Source organism: Heterodontus francisci, chromosome 23, assembly GCF_036365525.1.
Source record: "Heterodontus francisci isolate sHetFra1 chromosome 23, sHetFra1.hap1, whole genome shotgun sequence".
In the NCBI taxonomy this organism is placed as follows: domain Eukaryota; kingdom Metazoa; phylum Chordata; class Chondrichthyes; order Heterodontiformes; family Heterodontidae; genus Heterodontus; species Heterodontus francisci.
In genome coordinates, this window is record NC_090393.1 from 55,060,681 (window position 1) to 55,088,315 (window position 27,635).

General features: G+C 43.2%; 1 protein-coding gene across 1 annotated transcript in view; it reads right to left on the reverse strand.

The window, feature by feature from the left end:
• septin5a (septin 5a) overlaps window positions 1-25,058 on the reverse strand; it is a 120,572-nt gene extending 95,514 nt beyond the window's left edge. Inside the window, exons 1-3 of the mRNA XM_068055330.1 lie at window positions 24,929-25,058; window positions 24,709-24,719; window positions 3,132-3,221 (exon numbers count right to left, since the gene is read on the reverse strand). Coding sequence (XP_067911431.1) covers window positions 3,132-3,221; window positions 24,709-24,719; window positions 24,929-24,971 — 144 coding nt within the window. The 5' untranslated portion in view covers window positions 24,972-25,058. The remainder of the gene's footprint in view (window positions 1-3,131; window positions 3,222-24,708; window positions 24,720-24,928) is intronic.
• Window positions 25,059-27,635: the final 2,577 nt, after the last annotated feature.

Sequence of the window (27,635 nt, forward strand, 5' to 3'; positions counted from 1 at the left end):
CAACATGTCATTTGCCTTCCCAATAGCCTGCTGCACCTGCATGTTAACTTTGTGCATTCCTTGTACGAGTACCCCAAAATCTCTCTGAACATCAACACATAGCAGCTTCACACCTTTTAAAAAATATTCTGCTTTTCTATTTTTACGACCAAAGTGAACAGCTTCACACTTTCCTACATTATACTCCATTTGCCACCTTGTTGCCCACTCACTTAGCCTGTCTATATCTCTTTGCAGCCTCTCTATGTCCTCCCCACAGCTTAACTTTCCACCGAGCTTTGTATCATCAGCAAACTTAGATACATTACTCTCTGTCTCTTCACCCAAGTCATTAATATAGAATGTAAATAGCTGAGGCCCCAGCACTGATCCTTGCGGCACCCCTCTATTCACTGCCTGCCAACTTGAAAATGCCCCATTTATGCCCAAATCTCTGCTTCCTGCCTGTTAACCAATCCTCTATGCACACTAATATATTAACCCCAACAACGAGCCCTTATCTTGCCTATTAATCTTTTATGTGGCACCTTATCGAATGCCTTTTGGAAATCCAGATATACTGGTTCCCCTTTATCTACCCTACCAGTTACATCCTCAAAGAAGGCTAATAAATTTGTCAAACAGGATCCCCCTTCAGTAAAAACACGCTGACGTGTTCTAACCATACTATGCATTTCCAAGTGCAATGTTAAGACTTCTTTAATAATAGTTTCCAGCATCTTACCAATGACTGATGTTCCCTGTTTTCTCTCTACCTCCTTTCTTGAAAAGCGGTGTAGTATTTACCAACTTCCAATCTGACGGGACCATTCCTGAATCTAAGGAATTCTGAAAAATCATAGTGAACCCATCCATTATCTCTGCAGCTATCTCTGACTCTGGGATGTTAGCCATCTGGTCCCGGGGACTTGTCAGATTTTAGCCCCTAAAATTTCTCCAATACTTTTTGTCAGCTGATATCAATATCCTTAATTTCCTCACTCCTTTTAGCCCCTAGGTTACTGCCTATTTCTGATACAGAACTAGTGTCTTCTACTGTGAAAACAGACACAAAATCCCCGAGCAAATCCACCTTTACTGTGTCATCTCACAATGAATCAAATACTGTATATCACCACATGAGCAGTCACTCCACACCCATTATCTCAATACTGCATCATCTCACAGCTAATTGCTCAATCTATATTGATCCAGCCGACAGTCAATTCTTCAACATCCATCAAAGCAGTACACAACTATCCATACACACCAAAGCAGCACGCAACTGTACACACCCATCAAATCCGCACACAACCACTCATCAAACCAGCACACAACTAACCGTCCCAAACCTAATTACTGCATCAAATTAACTGCCCCAGACAGATTTTACCAATACACTCTTCTTGTCATGTGATTGATCGATCAATCAACCCAAGTCCATTAATGCATGACGGGATAAACAGAATAACCTAAAACACTGAATCACAGAAAAACACAAAATCAGTCATCTCACACTAATTTACTGTTCACCCATTCAATGCTATTGCATCTTGCTGTTCAACAAATAGCTGGATGGGCTTACAGGAACAGAACTTGGATTAATGAAATCTTCCAGCCCATACAGTGGTTGAAGTGTATCAAAATGGCATGCTTCATTCATGGAGGCTGAGGAAGTGTTGACCTGGTGTTTGATTTGAAGACTGATTTTCCATATTACACTCTCAGCAAATTCCATGCTTGCCTCCAACAACAGATAAATGTCTCATTTGGGGGAAAAATGTTCATATATCTTAACTTTCACTGAAAAGCGCAGTTTTGATTCCATCCCATCTTCTCCCTACTGTTCAATAGGCCCAGTTCATGGTTCTACAGCCGATAGAACAGGAGGAGAGTTTCAAGGGCCTGGCTACCCCTCAATCAAGTGGCCAGGCTCGATCTCGTAGCCTGGCAGAAACAGCAGGGTTTTTCAACCAATAATGACATCATACGCAAGCCCAATCCTGTACTCACCTGACGTAAAATTTTACACACAGAAATACAGCTCTCTGCTCTTCAATGTGCATACCTTGTACCCTTAAAACAAATTTACAATTAAAACCCACAACCTCATTCAAAACAATGGACTTTCACTCAACACAGAAATCATTCATTGTTAGATTATTTTTGGCAACACATACTTGTACCAGGTTAAAAATCTTCCTGTTCTATTCAGTGAATTGACCCTGTCAAGCACCCAAACCGGTGAGGTTGTCATGGAGAAGTGAGAGCACAGCTATGACACTGAAATTCCACCCTCCCCTCCCTTGCCATGCACCAGCGATGCAGATTCATGCCCAGATCTGTACTTGCCCTAGGGTTTCTGATAGGCATGTATTAAGGGCATGGGTGACTGGTAGTGCTGTGTGACACAAGCCTCATGGGTATTTTCATTTGAGGAGGGGTATCCATGATCAATCGCTGCCAACAACATGAGATGCAGTTGTCACTCAAAGCATCTGCATCCGAAAATTGATGCTTCTGTCGACGAGATCGCTCCCCACACCAACACCAACCGCCCCCCACCCCGCGCCCCTCAACCAAAGCTTTTTCACTCCCAGCGCAAAACACAAACTGCATTGTAAATACGCTACAACTATGTAAATGAGGAGATGGGGTTGATGGGGTTGATGGGGTGGGGGGGGAGAGGTGAACCATGGGAAAGTCCCCTCAGTTCAGCAGCAGAATGAAATGTTCCAAGGCAAATGCACTAGTGACACCAGTGAGCCCAAAGCAGAATTTTAGCATCTAGAAGTCACTGTTCCAGGGACAGGGCAAATCTCACGCACAGTTTGTGGGTGCAATAACAACAACTTGCATTTATATAGCACCTTTAACATAGTAAAAATGTCCCAAGGTGCTTCACAGGTGCATAATCAGACAAAATTTGAAAATCAAACAGGAAAAATGTAAATATATATTCCTCCATATACAAATATCTCCGCACCCTCCTATTCAGGTCAAACAGGTTTAACAGTTAATTCCAAGAAAGTATCTCCTCTCTTTTCATCATGCTATTTGTGTATTACATTCTATATTTAAACATTCCCTCCTCTGTGAAGCATGCAGAAGCTTTGAACCACATTTTTCCCTGTGCGTCAGCTAAGTCTCACCCTTGCTGTATTGCTGCAGGCCAAACTCCTCCTCGTTTCGCTGTTCAGTGACTCAGTCCATTCGGCAGCCGAGTAAATGCCTGTCTTTACCTGTGTGTATATAATTTTTGAGTCAGACAGCTATCCAGATGAAGTAGTCACAAATACTTTGGACAGACATAGGGAAGCTCCAAGCATCCTTACTATGTCACCCTTATTCTAATGCTAATTTAAGCTGGGGCACATCATTCTATTGTCTTGGAGACAGTTGCACAGACCCTCATGCTAACTATCTGGATCATTCAATCTGCTTCCTATCAGGCTGGAGACACAGACACCTAAAGTGGCGGTTTAAAGGATAGCCAAAGCAGACCTTGTAACAGCTGTTGATATTCTACAGGAAATTCCCTTCATTCAACACTGGGGAGCGGACAGGGGTCTGAATCCAGAGGTGCAGTAAATGGGAGATGAGAGTAAAACAGCGCCATTCAACGCATCACTTAGACTGGAAGGCAGTTTACTGTACAGTTTACTGTTTTATAGCTGAGTAGTTGGCATGCATAGAAACACATCAGCATGTTTAAGACTCTCCAAACTAAACTACTGAGTAATCTACTCAGGTAGTATTTCCTTCACCCAATATGGAGTGTACAACTCTCCCCTAAGTGGCATATCACACCTATGTAAGACCAAAGAGCTTAGTTTGGAAGAGTAAGTAAAAACTACGGACCCTAACATTCTGCAGGTTCCAGTTGTAATTTTGATGGAAGATGGAAACCCTGGAAAAATAGCACACATTTTTAGCCATTTATTCCATTGCTCTGGAGGTTCCTGTAGAGAACCCCACCCTCCCCTAAATTTCTGCCCCTACTAGAATTCCCAGTTGATGCAGCCTATCAACAGAGAGAACTCAAACAGCTTTCACCTTGTGCCACCAAATTACTCCACCCATTGTGGCACTGGCTTGCAATGCTCTCTGGAGACAAATGGGAATAATCTCTGCCCCCAGTAACATGAAAAAATACTGGCAAGTAAAATCAAGGAAAATCCAAAGTTTTTTTTAGAAATACATGAAGAGCTAGAGGATAACTAAAGAAACAGTAGGAACTATTTGGGACCATGTGGGTAACCTGTGTGTGGGGGCAGAGGACATTGGTATGGTTCTTAATGAATACTTTGTGTCTGTTTTCACAAAAGAGAGGAACGATACAGACATTGCAATCAGGGAGGAGGTGTGTGAAATATTAGATGAAATTAACATAATGTAAGAGGACGTATTAAGGGATTTAACACCTTTGAAAGTGGATAAATCCCAATGCCTGAAATGTATCCTAGACTGTAAAGGAAGCAAGAGAATTGCGGAAGCACTGACCATTATTTTCCAATCTTCTCTGGCTACAAGTGTGGTGCCACAGGACTGAAGGACAGCTGACATTGTACCATTGTTTTAAAAGGGAGAAAGGATTAGACTGAGTAATTACAGGCCAGTCAACCTAACCTTGGCGGTGGGAAAGTTTTTGAAAAAACTTCTGAGGGACAGGATAAATCTGCATTTAGAAAGACACGGATTAATCAAAGAGTCAGCTCGGATTTGTTAAGGGAAGGTCATGCCTGACTAATATGATTGAATTTTTGAGGCGGTAACAAGGAGGGTCAATGAAGGTAGTGCACTTGATGTAGTCTATATGGATTTTAGCAAGGCTTTTGATAAGGTCCCATATGGCAGACTAGTCATGAAAGTAAAACCCAAAGGATACAAGGCAAAGTGGCAAGTTGGATCCAAAATTGGCTCAGAGGCATAAAACAAAGGGTCGATGGGTGTTTTTGTGATGGAAGGCTGCTTCCAGTGGGGTCCGCAGGGCTCAGTACTAGGGCCCTTGATTTTTTTGGTTTATATCAATGAATTGGACTAGAATGTAGGGGGCACGATTAAGAGTTTGCAGTCAATACAAAAATTAGTCGTGTGGTTGATAATGAAGAAGAAAGCTGTAGGCTGCAGGAAGATATCAATGGACTAGTCAGGTGGGCAGAAATGTGGCAAATGGAGTTTAATCCAGAGAAGTGTGAGGTAAAGCATTTGGGGAAAGCTAACAAGGCAAGAGAACACACAATAAATGGTAGGATACTGAGAAGTAAAGAGGAACAGAGGGAACTTGGAGTGCATGCCCACAGATCTCTGAAGGTGGCCGGACAGATAGATAAGGTGGTCAAGAAGGCATAAGGGCTACTTGCCATTTTCAGCCGAGGCATAAAACATAAGAACTGGGAGGTTATGCTGGAATTATATAAAACACTAGTTAGGCCGCAGCTGGAGTACTGCATGCAGTTCTGGTCACCGCAATATAGGAAAGAAGTGATTGCACTGGAGAAGGTACAGAGGAAATTTAGGAGGATGTTGCCTGGATTCGAGAGTTTTAGCTGAGGAAAGATTGGATGGACTAAGGTTGTTTTCTTTGGAACGATGGAGGCTGAGGGGAAACCTAATTGAAGTGTATAAAATTTTGAGGGGGGTCTAGAAAGAGTGGATAGGAAGGCCCTATTTCCCTTGGTTGAGGGGTCCATAACCAGGCGGCATAGATTTAGGGTAAGAGGTAGGAGGTTTAGTGGGAATCTGAGGGAAAATTCCTTTACCCAGAGGGTGGTGGGGATCTGGAACTCACTGCCTGAAAGGGTGGCAGAGGAAGAAATGCTCATAACATTTAAAAAGTACTTGGATATGCACTTGAAGTGCCATAACCTACAAGGCTATGGACCAAGAGCTGGAAACTGGGATTAGGCTGGATAGTTACTTGTTGGTTGGTGCAGCCACAATGGATGGAATGGCCTCCTACCAGGCTGTAAATGTCTATAATTCTATGATTCTATATCTCCCCTCCAGATTCCACTGAGTGAGGCAGGCTGGCCAGCCAATTATTTACAGGAACGTGGGCTAAGTGGACTGATTTGGCACAGGTACCAGATTATCAAGTCAACCTTGGTTAAAAAATTTTACTCACTGGAAATGCTACCTTGGAGACACCTTGACCCAAAACGGATGCTGCTGACTTTCCCAAGGAAGGCAGTCAAAAATTGGTCATCAGACAATGCAAGGGGATGAGTTTTAACCCTCATTAAGTCAACAGCGAGTATCAAGAACTCCCCACGAGAGGCCCAGTAAGTGGCTCAGCTGTTAAATCTATCAGTCTGTTACCATCAACCTCCTCGCCACAGCTTGGACGCACACCATATTCCATTGAACTGCGGTTCTACCAGTTAGAGATATGAATCAGTCTTTGGAACAGGCTACACATGCATCTACTGGTCAATACCCTTGAGAAACCAAGAAAATTACCAGACACACAGGTACTAGTGGGATATCAATGCTCTACAATATTTGCCATGATACAAGTTTCTATTTTCAGTGTGGTATTTATGCAAAGAGGGGACAGAGGCTATATTAATGACCTACCAGCAAACCATCACTGGCAGCATAATAATAGAGAATCATAGAATCTTATAGCACAGAAGAAGGCCATTTTGCCCATCACACTGTGCTGGCTGTTTAAAAGACCTATCCAATGAGTCCCACTCCCCTGCTCTTTCCCCACTGCCTTGAAATGTGTTTCCTTTTCAATTGTTTATCCAATTCCCTTTTGTAAATTACGACTGACCCTGCTTCCACCACCCTTTCAGGCAGTGCATTGCAGATTATAACAACTCACTAAATAAAAAAATCTCATTTCCCCTCTGGTTCTTTTGCCAATTATTTTAAATCTGTGTCTTCTGACTACCAACTCTCCTGCCAGTGGAAGCAGTTTCTCCCTCTTGATTTCTATTAAATCGTACCTTAACCTTTTCTGCTCTAAGTAGAACAATTCCAGTTTCACTAGTCCCTCTGTATAACTGAAGACCCTCATCCCCAATATTATTCCAGCAAATTTCCTTCATAGCCTCTCCAAGGCCTTGACATCTTTCTTAAAGTGTTGTGTCTAGAATTGGACATAATACTCCAGCTGAGGTCTAGCCAGACATTTATAAAGGTTGAACATGATTTCCTTGCTAATATAATGCCAGGTCTGCCACAAAGAACATGAATGAGCAATAATCCAGCTCTGACTGAAATGGAAGTATTATACAGCTGCTCCATTACATATTTATAATCTTTTCTGTAGTTCCTATTTTCTTTTTCTACAAAAGGGATTGGATCTCTGTTAATACCTGGAGCAGAGTAGGGAAAAAAAACTCTGCTGGCATCCACCATTCAATCTGTATATTTTCCATAGGATACATTTTTAAACCAAAATTAACACATCTCACTAACAATGAGCAACACTAGGAAGATTGATTCAAGCTCTGGTTTATGCATGTTGTGTTCTTCTCTTGAGACTCTAATCAATGAAATACATTATTTTAATCCTAGAAAGACAGGTGACTGGAGGGAACATAAAAAAGTACACAATAAAAATCTTGCATTTTATATACTGCCTTTCACAACCTCCGGACATCGCAAAGTGCTTTACAGTTAAGAAAGTGCTTTTGAAGTGTAGTCACTGTTGTAATGTAGGAAAGGTGGCAATATATTTGTGCAAGCAAGATCCCACAAACAGCAATGTGACCAGACCAGATAATGTTTTTTGTAGTGATGTTACTTGAGGAATAATATTGGCCAAGCCACTAAGAAAAACACCCCTGACCTTCTTTGAAATAATGCCATGGGATATTTTATGTCTACCTGAGAGTGTGGACAGAGCCTTGGTTTAATGTTTCTTTTGAAAGACAGCACACTTCTGACAGTGCAGACTCCATCAGTACTGTACTGAGTGTCAGGCTAGATGATGTACTTAAGTAGGACTTGAACACACAACCTTCTAGTCAGGGGCAAGAGTATTACCACTGAGACACTTAAACTAATATAGCTTAGAACACACTCAGAATGCCCATATGGGTTATAATGGACACTTCAAAGTGAAATGCAGTATGGAATCTAGTCGAGGAGTTAAAACCATTTATTTCTAAGAGTAAATGTATTGAGCCTGCACCTGGCGAAGAACTTCACTTGCTGGGAGTGTGGATCAGAAAATCATCACACAGTCCAGAATGCCCAACTCATAACCCTTCCAATCCTCCTGTGATTAATTTTAATCACCTGAAAATTAGAGTACATGAATCTGAGATCAGTTAAATTAGGAAGGAGCTGGAAACAATCCTGGGCCATTTGGTCTGTTTGGGTCAGTTATACACTGTTCTTAACAGCTGAACCATTGGGGAAGTTCTTGATACATAGAATACAATATCTCTTCAGTATTCCTCACACTTCAGAAGATAGGTAAAAATGCTTTACCTTTAGGAAGTTATGGTGAACTTTTTCAAAACATTGGTTCGTGCTCAACTGGAGTATTGTGCCCAATTTTGGGCACGACACTTTAGGGAGAATGTGAAAGCAATGGAGAGAATGCAGAAAAGATTTATGAGAATGGTTCCAGGAATGAGAGACTTCAGTTGCATAGATGGGTTGGCGAAGCTGCGGCTATTTAGGAAAGGTTGAGAGGAAATTAAGTAGAAGTGTTCAAGTGGATCTGGACAGACAGATAGGGAGAAATAATTCCCATTAGCGGAAGGGTCGAGAATAGGGGACATTGATTTAAGGCGTTTGACAAAAGAACCAGAGCAACATGAGAAAAAACTTTTTACTCAGCAAGTATTTAGGATATGGAATGCACTGCCTGAGAGTGTGGTGGAGGCAGATTCACGTATGACTTCTAAAAGGGAATTGCATAAGTATCTGAAAAGAAAGAAGTTGCAGGGCTATGGGACCATCTGCGTAGCTCTTGCAGAAAGTCAGCATGGCTTTCACTAGCCGAATGGCCTCCTTCTGTGCTGTAACCATTGTATGATTAAAGAGGGAAAACAGTAGATCTCAAGCAGGAGGGAAAAACTGAGAACATAACGAGTTGGGGACTATGAGTAAAGGTGTAGACCAAGAGAAGAGTCATGAGTAGGTACTTGAAAACAAGAAGGAGGTTGCAAGGTTCAGGGAACCAGGGAGAGATGTTCAGAAGGCAGGACTGTAGTGACTGATAGTGCAGCCACCAAAGAGTGGGAATGGGAAAGAGTGCAGGAGCAGAGCATGCATGAAGGGATTTTTCAGAAGGAATTTACTAAAAGGGTGTGATGAGAATTTAAGAATGAGGATAAAGACTGTGTAGTCAATTTGTTGCAATACAGAGGGCCCAGATTTGTTTCTAGCTCCATGCGTGGGGAGAGGTTGTGAGACCACATAGAGTTATGATGAGACTGCGGGGGTGAGTGCATAAGCAGCTGCGGTCTGAATGAGCTGTGATTTATGGAGGGTCAAGATAAGGATTGTTGAAGGGGAGGTAAGGTTGCAAAGCCAAATCTTGAGGTGATAAAGGCATGAGCTTGGATTTTGGCAACAATGAGGGCAAAGATAGGGGCAGTGGCGAGCAATGTTGCAGAGGTGGTGCAGGCAGTCATGGCATCAGCACAGATGTGAGAAAGGAACCTCAGCTTTAAGTCAACCTTATCCTCTGGAGTACCAATCACTTACTCGACGCACCTTGTGCATGACCTTCTGACTAATCCGGTGCCCCAGAATCTCTAGTCTGACATTTCTTGCCGGTAGTTCAGAGTGTAAAATTATTCCTCTGCCAACTTAGCCTGAGGCGGAAGGTGGAGTGGTTGATGGAGTTGAGGTCAGAAGCAGATAAGAGCTAGAAGGGGCTAAAGACAATGGCTTCTATTTTATTGGTGTTAAGCAGGATGGTAATGTCAGTCAAGCAGCAAAGAGAGTGTAGCCCATGCTCTGACTTGAGGGAAGAGGCAAAGAAATAGAGCTGGGCATTGTTGGCACACATGAAAAAGCCAACCCTCTGCTTCCAGATGATGCCAACATAGAATAACAGGAATACCTGGGAGTGTGTTACAGGCTGGAATACAATCTAGGGTTCAAACTACAGTTTAAGATCACAATCCAAATAGAATAAAAAGGTGCTTTTATATAGTGCCATTAATGCAGAAATATGTTCAATGGAATAAATTTTGACTTTGTGCAATAGTGTAAAATGGGCAATAGTGAGCTGGCACTCCTTTAAGACCTCCCCCATTAACTCCAGTGAAAATAAAAATGGGGAAAGCATTCGGTTGCCAATTCACTAACAGCTGGTTTACACTCTCATACAAAATCAAGATTCACCCCAAATTCCCAACAAATTCATAAGATTAAATTGCTATCTTAAAATTACATTTACCATACATAATTGTTGTGATGTAGATGATTAATTTGACGCAAATTTCAGTTCACGTTTGAGCCCAAGTTGTCCACTCTGTTTCTCAGTGACATTCACACTAACTAATTTAACAATTGTGATTGAGAGTCATAGAGACTGAAACAGGCCCTTTGGCCCACCAAGTCTGTGCTGACCATCAACCACCCATTTATACTAATCCTACATTAATCCCATATTCCCTACCACATCCCCACCTTCTCTCAATTCTCCTACCAACACTAAGTGCAATTTACAATGGCCAATTTACCTATCAACCTGCAAGTCTTTAGCTGTGGGAGGAAACCAGGGCACCTGGTGGAAACCCATGCGATCACAGGGAGAACTTGCAAACTCTGCACAGGCAGTACCCAAAACTGAACCCAAGTTGCTGGAGCTGTGAGGCTGCAGTGCTAACCAGTGCACCACCCGATTTAATTTCTGCAAGTTTATTGTATTCAATAACTAGTGAGCTGATTTGCTCACAAGAAAAAGGAAAGAATTTCCATTGATCTAACGCCTCTCACAACCTCAGGATGTCTCAAAGTGCTTCACAGCCAATTAAGTACTTTAGCCGGACACTGTAGGCAAAATGGCAGGTTGTGCACAGCAAGATCCCAGTGTAGTGTACATCCCCCACTGCATCTGACAAGGGTGTATATATTGCACTGTACACAGAATGTCTGTCAGCAGTGTACACTCCACTGTGCACAGAACATCTCAAGAGTGTGCATCATTCACTTTACACAGAGTACCTGTATGGCGGATGCTCCCCACTGTATATGGAGCATCTGCCAAAAGTACATTTTCTTTTAATTTGTTTGTGGGACGTGGGCATCACCGGCTAGGCCAGCATTTATTGCCCATCCTTATTTACCCTTGAACTGAATGGCTTGCTAGGCCATTTCAGAGTCAACCATATTGCTGTGGGTCTGGAGTCACATGTAGGGCAGACCAGGTAAGGACAGCAGACTTCTTTCTCTCAAGGACATTAGTGAACCAGATGGGTTTTTACAACAATTGACAATGGTTTCATAGTCACCATCAGACTAGCTTTTAATTCCAGATTTATTAATTGAATTCAAATTTCACCATCTGCCATGGTGGGATTCAAACCCATCTCCCCAGAGCATTACTAGTTCAATGACATTATCACTACACCACCGCCTCCCCTGTACACACAGTACACTGATCCTGTATGGAATGTGTACTTTTAACTATGCCTTCAGCAAATGCCAGGAGTTTGACTCTCCAAAGTACCCAAAGCATGCAGTAGGAGGCTCCACCCTCAATATATCCGATGTAATCATCTCCAGCCTTGAATCTCCAAAGCCTTGAAACCTTCATAAAGTGTGGTTTCCAGAATTGGCCCACTGTAAATAGAGCATCTGACAAGAGTGTACATCTTCCACTGTACACAGAGTATCTGTCAGAATACAGAATACAGTGATTTTAAAGGTTTAGCAGAACTTGCTTGTTTTTGTACTCTGTCCCTCTTAATAAAGCCCCGCCTACCCATAATACCTTTATAAAAGCCTTCCCAAATTGTCCTGCCACCTTCAAAGATTTATGCAAATTACCCCAGGCCTCTCTTTACCTGCAGCCCCCTTAAAATGTTACCATTTAGTTTATATTGGCTCTCTTCATTCTTCCTACCAAAATGAATCACTTCACACTTCTCTGCACTTATTTTCATCTACCATATGTCCCAGTCTATGTCGTCCTGAAGTCTATTACTATCCTCCTCACTGTTTACTACACTTCCGAGTTTAGTGTCATGTGCAAAATTTGAAATTATGCCCTGTAGATCCAAGTCAATATCATTAACTTATGTCAAAAAGGGCAGTGGTCCCAACTCCGACATCTGGTGGACACCACTCCGCACTTCCACTCAATTTGAAAAACAACTGCTTACCACTAGAGCTTGGCTACCCAACCCGAACCCGACAGGACCTGACGACATGTGTCAGGTTCAGGTCAGGTCGGGTCAGGTCCCTCTTCCGGGTCTGGCATTCAGGCTCAGGTCGGGTCAGGTTGGATACAGTGACAGTCAGGACGTCAAGATAGGAAACACTCTGCACTGGTCTGCAGTGAGAAGGTAGAGCACAACCTCTTTAATATAATGGACTTCATTCCGGTGGTCGGGCCGGGTCAGGCTTGGGTCGGATGTGGTTCTGTCAGGCTCGAGTCGGGTTTCATTTGCAGACCCAAGCAGGCCTTCACTTACCACTACTCCCTGCTTTCTGTCCCTTAGCCAATTCCATATCCACACCCCTGGGCTTTGTCTGAATACTCATAGAATGTGAAATCAACACACCTAATGTTCACAGAATGTGCAAAACATCAACTTGCATTTATATAGACCCTTTAATGTAGTTAAACATCTCAAGACACTTTCACAGGAGTGCAATCACACTAAAATTGACAATGAGTCAAAGAAAGAGATATTAGGATAGCATGTAGCTCCACACTACCCAAAGCCCAGAGTGAATGTGCATCCCCACTGTACCCAAAGCACCACAGAGAGATGTACCTCCATAGTACTCATGAGCACCATGCACTGAACACACACCCCCAATACACACCCAAACAGGCACCTCACAGTACCCAGAGTGCACACCAAGAGCGTGAATTACCACTCGGGTCAGAGCACGTACCGTATTTGCAACCCAATTGAACTGACTCACAGTGTCCATGCGGGAAGAGAAGAAAGAACAAACTTTTCCATAAGCTGTTGAAAGGTAGAATTTTTTGGATTCTTTTTCTATTAACTTAATTGAAAGAGAAGCAGGTGAATTTTGGAAAGGACAAGAGTAGCTCGGAGATTGGGGAAACACTTCCAATACCTAGGAGAGAGCTGAACACCAACTTGCATTTATTTAGTACCTTTAACATAGGATCATGTCCCAAGGTGCTTCGTAGGAGTGTAATCAGATAAAAATTGACAGTGATCTAAATATGGAGAGGTGACTAAAAGCTTGGACAAAGAGGTAGGTTTTAAGGAAGGGCTTAGTGACTTTCAAAAGGGAATTGGATAATCATCTGAAGAGAAAGCATTTGCAGGGCTATAGGGAAAAGGCGGGGGAGTGGGACTATCTGAGTTGCTCTCACAGACAGCTGGCACAGAAAGGACAGGCTGAATGGCCTCCTTCTGTACTGTAACCATTCTATGATTGTATTAAAGGGGGATGAAGAGGTTGAAAGGTTAAGGGAGGGAATTCCAGCGCTTAGTGTCTCGACTGCTGAAGACACAGTCGCCAATGGTGGGGCAAAGGAATCGGGGAAAGCACAAGAGACCAGAGTCGGCAGAATGCAGTTCTTGGAGGGTAGGGGGAGAGGGGGGGGGTGGGGGGTGGCGGAAGCCACAGAGATAGGGAGGGCCAAGACCACGGGGTGGAGGATTTGAACACGAGCATGAGAATTTAAAAGATCGAGGCAGTAAAGCTGAGTGATCCTTATATTTTTAGTTTTCTAACCTCTCTGCAAGGAAAAAAAATGAATGGGGTAGCACAGAGGAATAGTGCAGAGCAGGCTTTGTAAACCACGATCAATCCTGTTATTTCAGTGCGCCCACGCCTAGTCCCATGTGATGCATGCTGCAGACGCTGTCAATGGTGCAATGTGCCCTTTAGCAACCAACGATATAACACGTGACAGCTAAGGGAATTTTATTTTTGTCAGTGCAGTTTTATCCGTTAGTTAATATATTGGAAAACACGAATGCAGCGGTACACGGTGTAGCTGCACGGGCTGTCAATGAAACCTGTCAAACCGGTCCACTGGTCTGTTCTCCAAAGACTGGGCATTGGGATCATAGCGAGACGTGAGATCTCTGCTGTGCCGAGAGAAAAATACGATAGGAGTTGAGAGCCCGTCCCGGTTCTGAACGCCTACAGTCACCAGCTCGCTTCAGAACCGTGTAGTTAATGCAGAGAGTGAGATGGGGACGTGCGATCTGTTTGCACAGATTGAAAGCCTGGCTTTGATTTGTGTGTCAGTGTTGCACTGCTGCAGTTGCCGCTCTTCCAAAGGGAACGCATACTGTGTTTTTTAAACAATCATCTCCGAATCCAGTGGGAGATCTTCAGCACCAAACTGCGACATTTAGAAGAGATGGCGGTGCTAGTGATAGCACACAGAGAAAGCTCCGCTCCCTGTTTACCAGGGAGAATTCAGCAATCTGCAGCACAAACAAAGCAGGGAGGTGTCAAAACGGCTTGAAACTCCCCCACCGTTTGCCTTGCACCATCATCCTTTTTGTCATTTCATCATTCCTGCCATCCACCTGATCACAGAACTTCCGTTTTGGTTCTCCCATTCCCCAGCCTTTACCCTGGCTCTCTACTTACTTAAAAACGGTTAATCTCTAAATTCTGGCAGAAATTTCTGTCTTCACAGATGCTGCCTGACCTGCTGAGTATTTCCAGCACTTTCTGTTTTTATTTTAGATTTCCAGTATCCGCTATATTTTGCTTTTGCTGGAGAATGATACCTATGCCTGCAGCACATGCCCGGTCTCTGTCTCCTTGTCCTCGCCTAACAATCAACATTAAATTGTGTGATGTACAGGGAATCCCATTATACTCAGTAAGATTACAACTACTCAATATGTGCCAGTTTTACCCACCTTAACCAGTAAAATACTGATGTGCCATTACTCATGAACCTGGATTAACCCCAATAACTATTAAAATGGTCTCCTGCAGTTGCCCCAATGACCAAGTGTAAAGGTATCACTCAGACAGTCCCAGGTCCAATTTCCAGTCTGTGCCAAATTTGGTGATCTGAGTTGTGGCACAGTTTGGGTGCCATAGTTGCCATCTGTACCTCTGGTCTAGGAAGCCAAGAGCTATATCTGTAATCACTAATTGGTGTCTCCTATAGGGTGGCACAGTGGTTAGCACTGTAGCCTCACAGCTCCAGTGACCCAGGTTCAGTTTTGGGTACTGCCTGTGCAGAGTTTGCAAGTTCTCCCTGTGACTGTGTGGGTCCCCTCTGGGTGCTCTAGTTTCCTCCCACATGCCAAAGACTTGCAGGTTGATAGGTAATTTGACCATTGTAAATTGCCCTAAGTGTAGGTAGGAGAATTGAGGGGTGGGGATGTGAGAGGGAATTGGGATTCATATAGGATTAGTATAAATGGGTGGTTGATGGTTGGCAGAGACTCAGTGGGTTAAAGGGTCTGTTTCAGTGCTGTATCTCTCTATGAAAGTATGCATGTGAGAACAGATTCAGGCTTGACAGTGCTCACTCGCTCTACCCCCTCCCCACCATGGCCAAATAGCCTACTGATACACCATCTAACCTAACATAGACAAGGCACATAATTTGGATGTGGTGACCAAAAGTTTGCTTGGACCTGTACACTAGCGAGTGAGTACCTTTAAGAGGAGGCTCAAAAAATTGGGAGGAAAAGTCTGGTGTTGTGAGCAAGAAATCTTTGCAATTTTCTTTTCCAGTCAGGTTGCCAAGTCTCAATAACCAGGTAACCTATTGATGAAGCTGGTTTTAAGCACCACTGCTGAATTGGAGAATGCAAACTCATAGAGAGTTTCCGGTCTTGCAATCTTGATCAGGACCTCGAATACTGATTGATCAGAGTAACCAACCTAACATCCAGCACATGGCCACTGATTGTGTAAGTATAGGCGAACATAGGCAGATAGTGGTGGAACCTATTCATAACTAAGAATCTCCTCTGTTCCACATATGTGCAATCAGACTTGCAGACTGTCAGCCCGGGCAATGCTGCTTTCAATAACTGAGTTGAATTTGAGCATGGAAATGAGATGTTTTACGGAAACCATTCCTCATGTTCTAATAACGTGTTTTAATCTGTAATCCTCATTTATATTAACCCTTGCTTTTGTGCCTCACCCCGGCACTGGCCTTTTGTAATCTGCAAGAGCAGCTCATTGCAATTGGACTCCTCATTCCCCTCCCCGGGAATTCCATCAGACCACCAAGTTTCAATAGAAGAAGAAAGCAGTCCTGATGAAAGGTCAGACCTGAAATGTTAACTCTTGTTTCTTTCTCCACAGATGCTGCCAGACTGCTGAGTATTTCCAGCATTTTCTGTTTTGATTTTAGATTTCCAGCACCCACAGTATTTTGCTTTAATATTCTGAGGTATGTCACTTTTAGAAATAAACAAAGTTCAGCAAGTTTATCAAGTGGTTAGCTGAGCCATACTGATCAGAAAGGTCCCAGGTTTCACCTCTGGGCTGTACGATCTCAGCCGGGCAGCAGGAAGGCTGCTGTCATTGCATCAACACTCCTTGGTTAAGGAGCCGTAAAATCAGTTATGATACCCACTCCCAATCACAATCCAATTACCTTGCTGGAAGTCAATGTGTGTGAATGCTGGTTGAGGATAGGATTGGACTTGGCTGTGATGGCAAACATTGTTGAATTGCCTCCTGATTCACTGTCACAAATCACATGTCCATAATTGTTCCTCATGAGTGGCACTGAGAGGGTGATTTGTCCCCTTGCAAGTCAATTCCAGCGTCAAATCAACCCCCTCAGGAAAGGGGAGATTATAAAATTAGGGGTGAAGAAACAAGAAAAAGTTTACCACAACAATAAACTCATTTGTTTTGAACTAAGGTTGAATAAATGTCTAGAAGATATTCTATTTCCTGCTTCTTCAGGTTGTGAGCTTGACTAGAAACTGATTTCATCATTGTGGTCCTAAGCCTTTTCCTGCTGATGAACTGGAATGAGTGCTGTTCATAGCTTTATTTAAACGACTTCACAAAACTACTTTAAGGCAGGAGACATTGGCTTCAATTGTTCTGTGAGATCTTTCCACTGTTCCTTAAGGGGATAGATAGATAATGGAAAATCAAAAGGTGCAATATCCAGTTTGTCTGGGGATGGAATCTAACATTGCAAGCCCTTCTCTCTTCAGTAATACAAGCCTCTGTAGAGAAACGGGCATCAACTTCTCCTGGACCATCGAAAAGCCCACTAAAACCAAGGAATACTGGGATTTAACTTTTTTGTTGTGCTTCAGATCTTCTCAATGTGAAAACAACAGCCCTTTAATAAGGTCCAAAATTACTCTTTCCCTTTTCTGGTATGTAATCTCATTTAAACAGCAGACTGAATGAACAAATTGGGACTGAATTCAAATGTAACTTAATCATCCCTCATTTTAGCAGGATATCTCATATCTGATTAGAATCTAGCAGAAAAAGTCCCAAATCAAAATGGAAGCCTGCAGGAAAAAGTGGGTACACATTATTATCGCTATCATATGACTAAACAAGAATACGTCCAAGGAATGTTGTGCTAAGATTGGTACCAATACAGGCTCACCAGCCTCATGATTTCAATCCATGCCAACATAATTTACTTGAACATACTGGTACAGCTTAGACTATTGTAGCAATAGGGCAAATCAGGTATAATTTATACTAATGTATTGATCAGTGTTGAACCAGGCAGCTGGACTTACATACTAGTTAACATTAATAGTAACTCTGCCTACACTAAGGTAACTGGTGGGTAGCAATACAGACACATGCTATTCTAAGATATTGATCCATACTAGCAGAGGCACTGCTCACAGTACCAGTGAGTGTGAATGTAGATACAGCCCACACTAACCTTATAATAATGTATGAAACATGGAATATCCATTTGGACCATGAAGATGTTTTCTTCCAACAGTCAGGTCTGTTTATAACAGTGATGGACTCTCCTCAGCTCATTCAATCTCATCATGTAAGTGATTAAACATAAGTAAAGCCTCTGAGAAGATGAAGAAACCTGAAGTTTCTCCATCACACCAAAGCCAATCAAGCAAGAGCTACAAGATATCATTCTAACATTACAATATTCATTACTCAACCCAGACTTCTTGTATGTTACAGATTTCAATCCTATAATTCCACCAGTGCTGTCCCTGTACAAAGGGACTAGTACCTTAGCATTGGCCCCTTTACCAGTGCTAATTTGTGTATAAGTATGGGCTGTTCCTGTATCTTAACTGACCAGTACCTTAGCATGTGCTGTCCCTTTATCAATTCTGACCAGTACCTAAGCATGGGCTGTCCTTGTAGTCCTGTTGACCAGTACCTTGACATGTGCTGTCCCTTTATCAGTTCTGGCCAGTACCTTAGCATGGGCTGTCCTTGTAGCCCTGTTGACCAGTACCTTAGCATGGGCTGTCCCTTTATTAGTTCTGACCAGTACCTTAGCATGGGCTGTCCCTTTATCAATTCTGACCAGTACCTTGGCATGGGCTGTTCTGTATCTTAACTAACCAGTACCTTAGCACCGACTATCCCTGTATCAGTGCCGACCAGTACCTTAGCGTTGAACCAATCACACTATAACCATATTTTAGTGTGAGTTGCACCTGCATTGCCACCTTCCAGACGAACTACAGGACTGCAAAAAGTCTTTGCCTAAACTGCTCTTTGATCCCTTTATCAAAGAACTATTTGTTAAGCTTTCTTTTAAAGGAGTTGATTGTTAGTATTAGCTGCTTTTGATGTACATGCTCACCACACTGTGATGAAAAGGAGGAGAGCATTCCGCCTAACTTCCAATCTTGGTGGCAATTTCTGTCCTCCTGTGACAGAGTTACAGGTGCTAATATCTCCTTATGTGCACCTTTAATATTTTGCAGAGCTGCATTATGTTCCCTCTTGATAGCCATTTCTGCAGTGTAAGCAGGCAGTCTATCATCATTGTTCTCTTGTTAACTATCTCCAATCAGCCATCTTTGAAGATCACATGACCAAAATTGCACAAATATTCTAAACATGAGTTCACTGGTGAGTTTCAAAACACTAATATAACCTAAAATCAAATTTTCTCCAGTTGCATCTCACTACTAATTATCTTTGCCATTGATAACATCCTCACATCGAAAGGTAATTGCAGGGAATGGTCAATCCCAAAATTCTGGCCTATCACAAAATGGGGACCTTACATTTTGTTCCAACTGCTTGCTTATGTTTATAGCTTCAGTTTATGCTTGGATGAGTTTTGAACATTAATAAGCAGCTGTAGCTCACTGAATGTTAATTATGTCCGGTTGACATTGCATCAAACCTTATGTTTGATTTGTCCTGACTTTATCACTTTCATTTCAATTATTTTAGTTTATTTCATTAAAGTCAGTGTAGGTGAATTCCACTCCCTGAATTTTTAATGCCAGCCCTCCCTGTGAGTGGAGGCAGCTGATGATATTTCCCAATGACATTGGACTTATCCCTATCTTGCAGTCCACCAAGCGAAGAGAACACAGAACGCATCCATTGTATTCCAATTGCATCTCTTTGTTTACATAGAATTTACAGAACAGAAACAGACCACTCAGGCCAACTGATCTGTGCTGCTGTTATTGCTCCACATGAGCTTACAGCATCAGTTTGCACCTGGGTGACTCCTGAGTTGCAACAATCTGACTTAGAAATCCCGTGGGGTTTCTGCCGATTTCCTGCCATATCTTCGACAGGCGATCAATGAAATTCCCCCAGGAAATGGTGGAAAGGCATAACTTCAGGACCACTGAGTAGTCAACCTATCACTATGGAAGTGGGCAGGGGGAAGAGTTGGAAAGTGGGATGTCCTTTTTGAGTGGTGGGCACAACATGATTTTGTTCAATTTCCCCCAGTTTTGCTGCTTGAACATAATATTTTGTTTTTATTGTTTGCTAATATCAAACTAGCTGAATTTCTAGTGCTGTTGCCCCTGTATAAAGGAAACTGATGATGTATTCTGTCAAATGGGTATTCACCCAATCGCACAATTCATCAGCCTCCTACAACTGACAAAGGATGTTGTTAGGACTGGAAAAATGCAGCTATGAGGAAAGATAGGATAGGTTGGGGTTGTTCTCATTGGAACAGAGAAGGCTAAGGGGAGATCGGATTGAAATGTACAAAATTTTGAGATGCCTGGATAGAGTAGAGGTGAAGGGTCTATTCACCTTAGCAGAGAGGTCAGTGACGTGGGGGCATAGATTTAAAGTGATTGTTAGAAAAATTAGAGGGGAGATGAGGAAAAATGTTTTCACCCAGAGGGTGGTGGGGGTCTGGAACTCACTGCCTAAAAAGGTAGTTGAGGCAGAAACCCTCAACTCATTTAAAAGGAGTCGGTATGTGCTCTTTAAGTACCGTAATCTGCAGGGCTACGGACCAAATGCTGGAAGGTGGGATGAGAATGGGTGGATCGTTCTTCGTCTGGCACAAACATGATGGGCCAAGTGGCCTCTTTCTGTGCCTTAAACTTTCTATGATTTTATGAAAATAGGACCCATTCATTGTGTGCATATGTTTTATGCTCCTTGTCTCAGGACCTTACATTATCCCCACTTATTATCATCTGCCATTTCCATAATTTATTATACATCTGTTCAACCTGCCTGGATTGCTTTGAAACATTTCAATCTACCAAGGTCATGCAGTTTGATATGTTCAGCAAATCTGATCTTTTTTCTAATCATTCTTCAGGTTATAGGCGTAGCTGGCAAGATCTGAATTTATTGCCCATCGCTAGTTGCCCTCGAGAAGGCAGTGGTGAGTCTTCTTCTTGAACCACTGCAGTCTATGTGATGATGTGAAGGTGCTCCCACAATGCAGTTAGGCCAGGAGATCCAGAATTATGACACGGCAACAATGAAGGAACTGTGATATATGTCTAAGTCAAGATGGAGGGAAACTTGAATGTGATGGTGTTCCCATGCACCAGCTGCCCTTGTCCTTCTATGTGGTAGAGGTTGCAAGTTTTTGAGGAGCTGCTGAAGCAGCCTTGGCAACTCACTGCAGTGCATCCTGGAGCTAGTATAGCAGGTGGAGGTAATAGTTGCTTAAGCTAATGGATACAGAAGCAAATCAAGTACACAGCTTTGTCCTGAAAAGTGTCAAGTTTCTTGAATGTTGTTACAGCTGCAACCAAGCAAGTGGAGAGTACTCCACAACACTCCAGATTTATGCCTTGTAGGTGATAGAAAGGCTTTGGTGAGTCAGCAGGTAAGCCATTTGCTACAGAATACTCTCTGACCTGCTCTCATAGCCACTGGCATTTACATGGCTGTTCCATTTGAGTTTCTGTTCAATGATGACCCCCAGGTTGTTGATGGTGGGCACTCAACAATGGTAATGCCATTGACTGTCAAGGGGAGGTAGTCAGGCTCTCTCTTGCTGGTGGTGGACATTGCTTGATACTTGTGTGGTCTGAATGGTACTTGCCACTTATTAGTCCAAGCCTGGAATTTGTCCAGGTCTTGCTGCATGGGACAGCTTCATTATCTGCAGAATTATGAATGGAGTTGAATATTGTGCAATCATCAGTGAACATCCCTATGGCCTTACGAAATTGCCAACCATTATTGGTGAAGCTGCTGTAGATATTTGGGCCTACGAAGCTGCCCTGTAGTGATTTCCTGAGGCTGAGATAATTAACCTCCACCAACCACAACCTTCTTCCTTTTTGCCAGGTATTACTCCAGCCATTGGAGAGTTAACCCTCTATTGCCAATAACTGTTTTTCTTCGGCTCTATTTGGTTGAATGCTGCGTTGATGTGAAGAGCAGTCACTCACACCTCACCTCACCTCTGGCATTCAGCTCTTTTCTCCATATTTGGACCAAGACTGTAATGAGATCTGGAACTGAGTGGTCCTTGTGGAAACCAAACTGAGCATTGGTGCTATTAGAAGCACTCTACTATCAAACGTAGCATAACAAATCCACGCGATACTCCACTCATCATTGCCACCATAGAGAGCTTCATATTGCCAAGACAGTTTTCCAATTTACATAGCAAAATTTCCATTAATTCTATGATCTTTAATCTTTCAAAGAAAACGAGTCTTACATGTGGAACTTCATCAAATTCTCTCTGAAGATCTAAAAAAATTGTATTGAGTGAAAAAATTAATTGTCAATCAATTCAATTTAAAGAACTCCAAGTAAATATGCATACTGACCTGGACACAGTGCCAATATGGTATTGGGGAGGATAAAAGAATTAAAACAATTGATACGGAGGCTCATGAGAACGTATGTGTCTGCAGAAAAAGTAATGCAAGAAGTAAAGGGTCTAGAAACTATTGAATGGCTCTTCTTCATGGCCCCTTAAACTTATTTCAGCTCAGCCTCTAACAATCCTGGATGCCCACTTTTATGGACATGATGTGGAAATGCTGTAAACCCTGGATAAAGACACAGGGTTTTATAATATGATCCTGCATCACTTGAATTCACTAATGGAGATCCCACCTATTGCAGATGGGAGTTTCCTTCACTCACCTCAACGTGCTAGAGATGGAGCGTTACAGGGCTGTATTCCTTTATCCATGCAGTACTGCCCCCACAGACATACACACATACAACACTGACCTTTACTGTATCAATATTTATACACGGAGATTCTGTACAAACAAATGTACAACGGTTGCATTAAAATGCAAACCAGTGTACGATTTTTCTAATCGAAAAGATAAAGAACTTATATTTATATAGCACCTTTCACAACATCCCAAAGTGCTTCACAGCCAATAAATTGCTTTTGCAGTTTAAGCGCTGTTGTAATATAGAGAAACACAGCAGTCAGATCACTCACTGTAAGGTGCCAAAAACAGCAATGAGATAAATAACCAAATAATTTGTTTTAATGATGTTGATTGAGGGCTAAATGTTGGCCAGGGTATTGGGAGAACTACCCTGCTCTATTTCAAATAGTGCCATGCCATCTTTTACGTCCAGCTGAGAGGTAAGATTAAGTCTAAACTTAATGTCTCATCCAACAGACGGCACCTCTAACACTGCAACACTGGAGTGGCAGCCTGGATTAGACGCTGAAGTCTCAAGGGGGCTTGAACCCACAACCTTCTAAGTGGCGAGAGTGTTCGCACTGAGCCGAGACGTTGACACCAGGCAGGGAAAAGAGGACATGAATGAGAATATACGTGAATGCCATTTGACCTTCCCCTGCAGCCATGTGATAGATACAGCTTGTGGTTTTAACCACTGTTAAATGTTCAGCAAAGGTGAGGCTTTTGGGACCTTGACTGAAAATCTCCCATTCTAGCTTTTGAAAGCTCTGGCTCAGGTCACATCCGAGGCCCAGCGCATGGAGTGCACCGAGTCAGAAAGGCAAACCACTAGATAAGGCTAATCACAAGCAAATGGCCCAGTTCAGATCTATTGCATTGGTGGAACAGCACACTCCCAGAAACGTATTTCTCCTATTTTCTGTATTTCCGACTGCAAAAGGTAGCAAGCACGTGCCGCCTCTTCCATCTAATGTGCTGCACTTGAGTATATATTTATAACAAGTTCCTTGTTTTCACGATGTGTCTTTCAAGCTGCCATCTCCAGTTATAAGTATAAAAGCACGTGGATATGGACCCCCTCCCTTTTATGATGGGTTTCACCTCTCGGGCTTTCAACGAGGCCTTTCTTAGCAGATGAGGCGCCAGGTTAAATAAACAGGACAAAGTATTATTCAGGTGTCAAGGGTCTTCCCTCTCCAACCCCCTTAGAAACCCGAGAAATACAATCAGAGGTTTGTAAAAACAATGAAATGTCATCTTCGAACCTCGATGCAGCCAACGTTGTTGCCTGTGGCAAGTGAATAGATTTTAGGGACGGAGCAAGAGAGAGACAGGGAACGGTCTAAACCCTGCACAATAAACAGTATCTGGTGTTGGATTAGGGCGATTCCAAACCAAACGCCTATATGCACAACAGCCAGTATTTATTGCCTTTACAGTAAGATACATTCGGAATCCAACATTCATCTCATGGGGGAGGACAGGATAATTCCGGTCAAGCTGCCTCAAACTGCAGCCAAACTATGGCATTTGAGAGCCAGACATGGTCCCAACCAAATAATGGAGATGGCATTACTATGGGATCGTACCCACCGGATTGCTGCATGTTGAAGCTCGATACCAGCTCGAGTCCCCAGCCTTACTATTGACTGCAATCTGCTGTTGCCGGCTCCAAGCAGCTCTGCCTCATTTGCTTTGCAAATCTCTGCACAAAATTGAACAGAGATGTTTAAATGCGCTGGAGAGAAAATAACAAGGGGAGTGAGTGTCTCTAGGAACAGCGGTGCCGAGTGGGTCGTGAGGACAGACACGGCGCCAGACAGCGGTCCCGAGACCCCAGCTCGATCAATCAGTATGGAAATTAAAATTTTCCAATCGGGAAGCAATAACTTGAAATTACCCTACAGATCCGACACAACCCATTTTCACAGCGCACTGTCACAGAGCGTTTATACACGCGGAAAGAGGGCGCATCGTAAATGCACCGAAGCCGGCGCGATGCCATTTAAGAAAGAGAACAGGACTGTGTGGGACTCACCTCCTTCTCCTCTGGATTCCACAAGAACAGTGAGTGCATCAGACGAAAGTGGGGCAGGTCGTTAAATACGGCAGGTTCAGTATCCCAGCGACGCCCATCGGCAGCCGGCATTCCGTGCAGAGAAAGGAGAGGCAGTGAATGGAAATGTTTATTGAGGAACACAAGAGACCGATGGTAATCGTTAACCGGGTGCTTTTTTGTTGCAATAAATGGGACTTACCCGATTTCAGCATCCGGCTTTTAAACCTGACGTTGCTGACCATTGTGACAGATTTAAATCCCTCCGACACGGGGGCACACGGAGCCTGATTCACCGAGAGAGCCAGGATTACTGACACAGTGCAACTGGTACCCAGTGCAAGCAGGAAGCCAATCACAGGCAGGAGGGAGGCGCACAGAGCCAATCACCTACAGGAAACTGACACAGAGCCAATGGTTTGCAAGTGCTGGATACAAGGAGCCAATCGGGCAGATGACACATCCCCGGTCAGCCAATCGTAGGCGTGATCCCAACCTTGCAAACCAATCAACGGGCCAGTATGAAACTAATCGCAGAATCAATCAGGTGTAAAGGAAGTTTCGGGGAAAACCAATCAGATTCGTAGCACAGACATAATGAGCCAACCAGATAAATGCACAGGCAGGAAATATCAGATAAACAACGAGAAGAAAAACAAACACACACAAAAAAACTAGACAGAGAGCACACAGAGGCAATTAGCACAACTGTCAACTTCAAGGAAATGTTAAGAGTAAGAGTTATGGTAGGGAAGAGAGAGACTGCAAACCCATTAAAAATATGGATTGGCTGACATCATGCTCAGAGGTAAGGGGGTAATTTTCACTCTGGGTGTGAGCCGAAAACTGGTACTTGCGGATTGGTGGCCCATTCTACACCCCGCCCGATTTTCCTTTTGACTGACTTCATGTCAGTTACCAGTGATGCAGTCAGCACATGGGCGGGGAGGAAAATAATGCATTAATGTTTACTTTTCAGACTGAAATACATTCCTAAAACAAAAATAAGGAAGTTTCCAACTGACTCTAGATACGCCTGTAATCGGATATCCAAAATGGAGAAAAACAACTATTGACGACAGAGAGAAAACAAGCATTCGACGTAGAAAGACACACAAACAGAAACAGTCAATCAGATGCAGACAATAGGAGATGTCTACCCACTTTACAAATCTAATTCAAACTGGTCTGTTCTGAGCCAACCTATGTCTGAATATTGGTCACCTAACCATCGCAGATTTTTATTCTCTGCCTTTTAAAAACAGCAGCAAAATGTGACCTCTGTGTAACAGCATTGCGTGAGTAAATTACTAAGCATTAAGTTGTTATTCCTTAAATTTTGCTCACGTCTTCCTTATTTTATGCTCTTACTCTTTGTATTTTCTTCTGTTGTTTTGCAAAAAAAACCTCCTCTCTATGCCTACATTATTCACTTTAGTTTCCCAATGAGGTCCAGCTTCCATCACTCCATTTGGCTCAGTGATCTAAAACCTAGAATTATCTATACTAAGAGAGTGTTGGTTGCTTGAATGTGGAATCAGCTTCTACATGGCATGTTGGAGGTATATATATTCATAAGGTTGGGGAAGCAGTGACAGAGAAGCAGGAAGCAGTGTCGAGGTTAACAGTTCATTCAACAGCTTCAGCTGATGCAGTGTGAATGGTTGTGATGCCACCAGGAATGGATCTCTCAGGGCTACAGTTCAATATGTGGGCGATGTCTGGCTCAGATGGTCACAGTCTCAATCTGAGCCGGTCCTGATGTTCCACTTGTGGAGCAAGTGGCCACATCTTCCCTGGTCTGTCCCCAAGCGGCTGAGGGTTGTCCAGATTTTCTGTGGGAGGTTGAAAGCTGGGGCTTCACCACCTGGGTCAGTTACCAGGTTGCGGTTGGTGATGTTAGCAGTCAACCAGGAGGTGTGCCATCGAGAGGTGGGCTGTCGTCAGTTTTTAAGGTGTGGAGTGTGTTCCAGTAGGGGCTACGAGATTTCAGGCAAGTGTGTGGGGTTTTATGAGGTCCTGTATCAATGGGAGTGCTTCGTTAGCTGTCAGCTGGTAGTGTTCTTTGAGGAGAATGTTTTCCCTGCGGACATCAGGAGTTTCAATGTGTACCAGCTCAGGAAGGCCACTCGGGCTGTGTTGGTCTCAATGTTCCAGAAATAATACTCATGATTTCCCAGAGGTTTGTATCTAACATGTTTGTGTGATCACTGCTGAGCCAGGTTGAGCAGCAGTATACCAGAGCAAGTGAAGCAATGCATAGTGTGTTGTGTGCTGCCCCAAGCGGTACCTGCCAGTTTCCTCATTAGATTCATTCTCATTTTGACCTTGGCTCCGGCGTTCTGGAGGTGTTGTTGGTAGGTCAATGTATGATCTAGAGTTATGCCAAGGTATTTTGGTGTTGGGTCATCGGTGAGCGGTCAGTCACAAAACTGGATGTCTAAATCTTCCCTGGCCTTCCAAGTTATTCAGGTAGAAGGCTGAAATGACAGTCTTGGCAGCATTTGGTTGGAGTCTCTATTTTCTGTAGTAGGCTTCCAGAGAACATAGATCTTCAGTGAGTGTTTTCTCAATGTCCTGAGTTCTTTAGCCTGGATGGCCAGGGCTAAGCTGTCAGCATATATGAAAAGCTGTGACTTTGTGGGAGCGAGATCCCTGGTATATATAATGAAGAGGGCCGGTGCGATAATTGGTCCCCTTGGGAACCTGTTGTTGGTTATGCATGGGTGGCTGATTTGATCTCTAAGGTGCACACACAACTGTCAATTGCTGATCATGGAGTTGATTAGTTGTAGGGTTTTCACACAGCAGGTGATTTTGGAGGTGAATAGCATAGATACCATTAAGGGGAACATAAAAACATAAGAAATATGGGAGTAGAAGTAGGCCATTCAGCCCTTTGTGCCTAC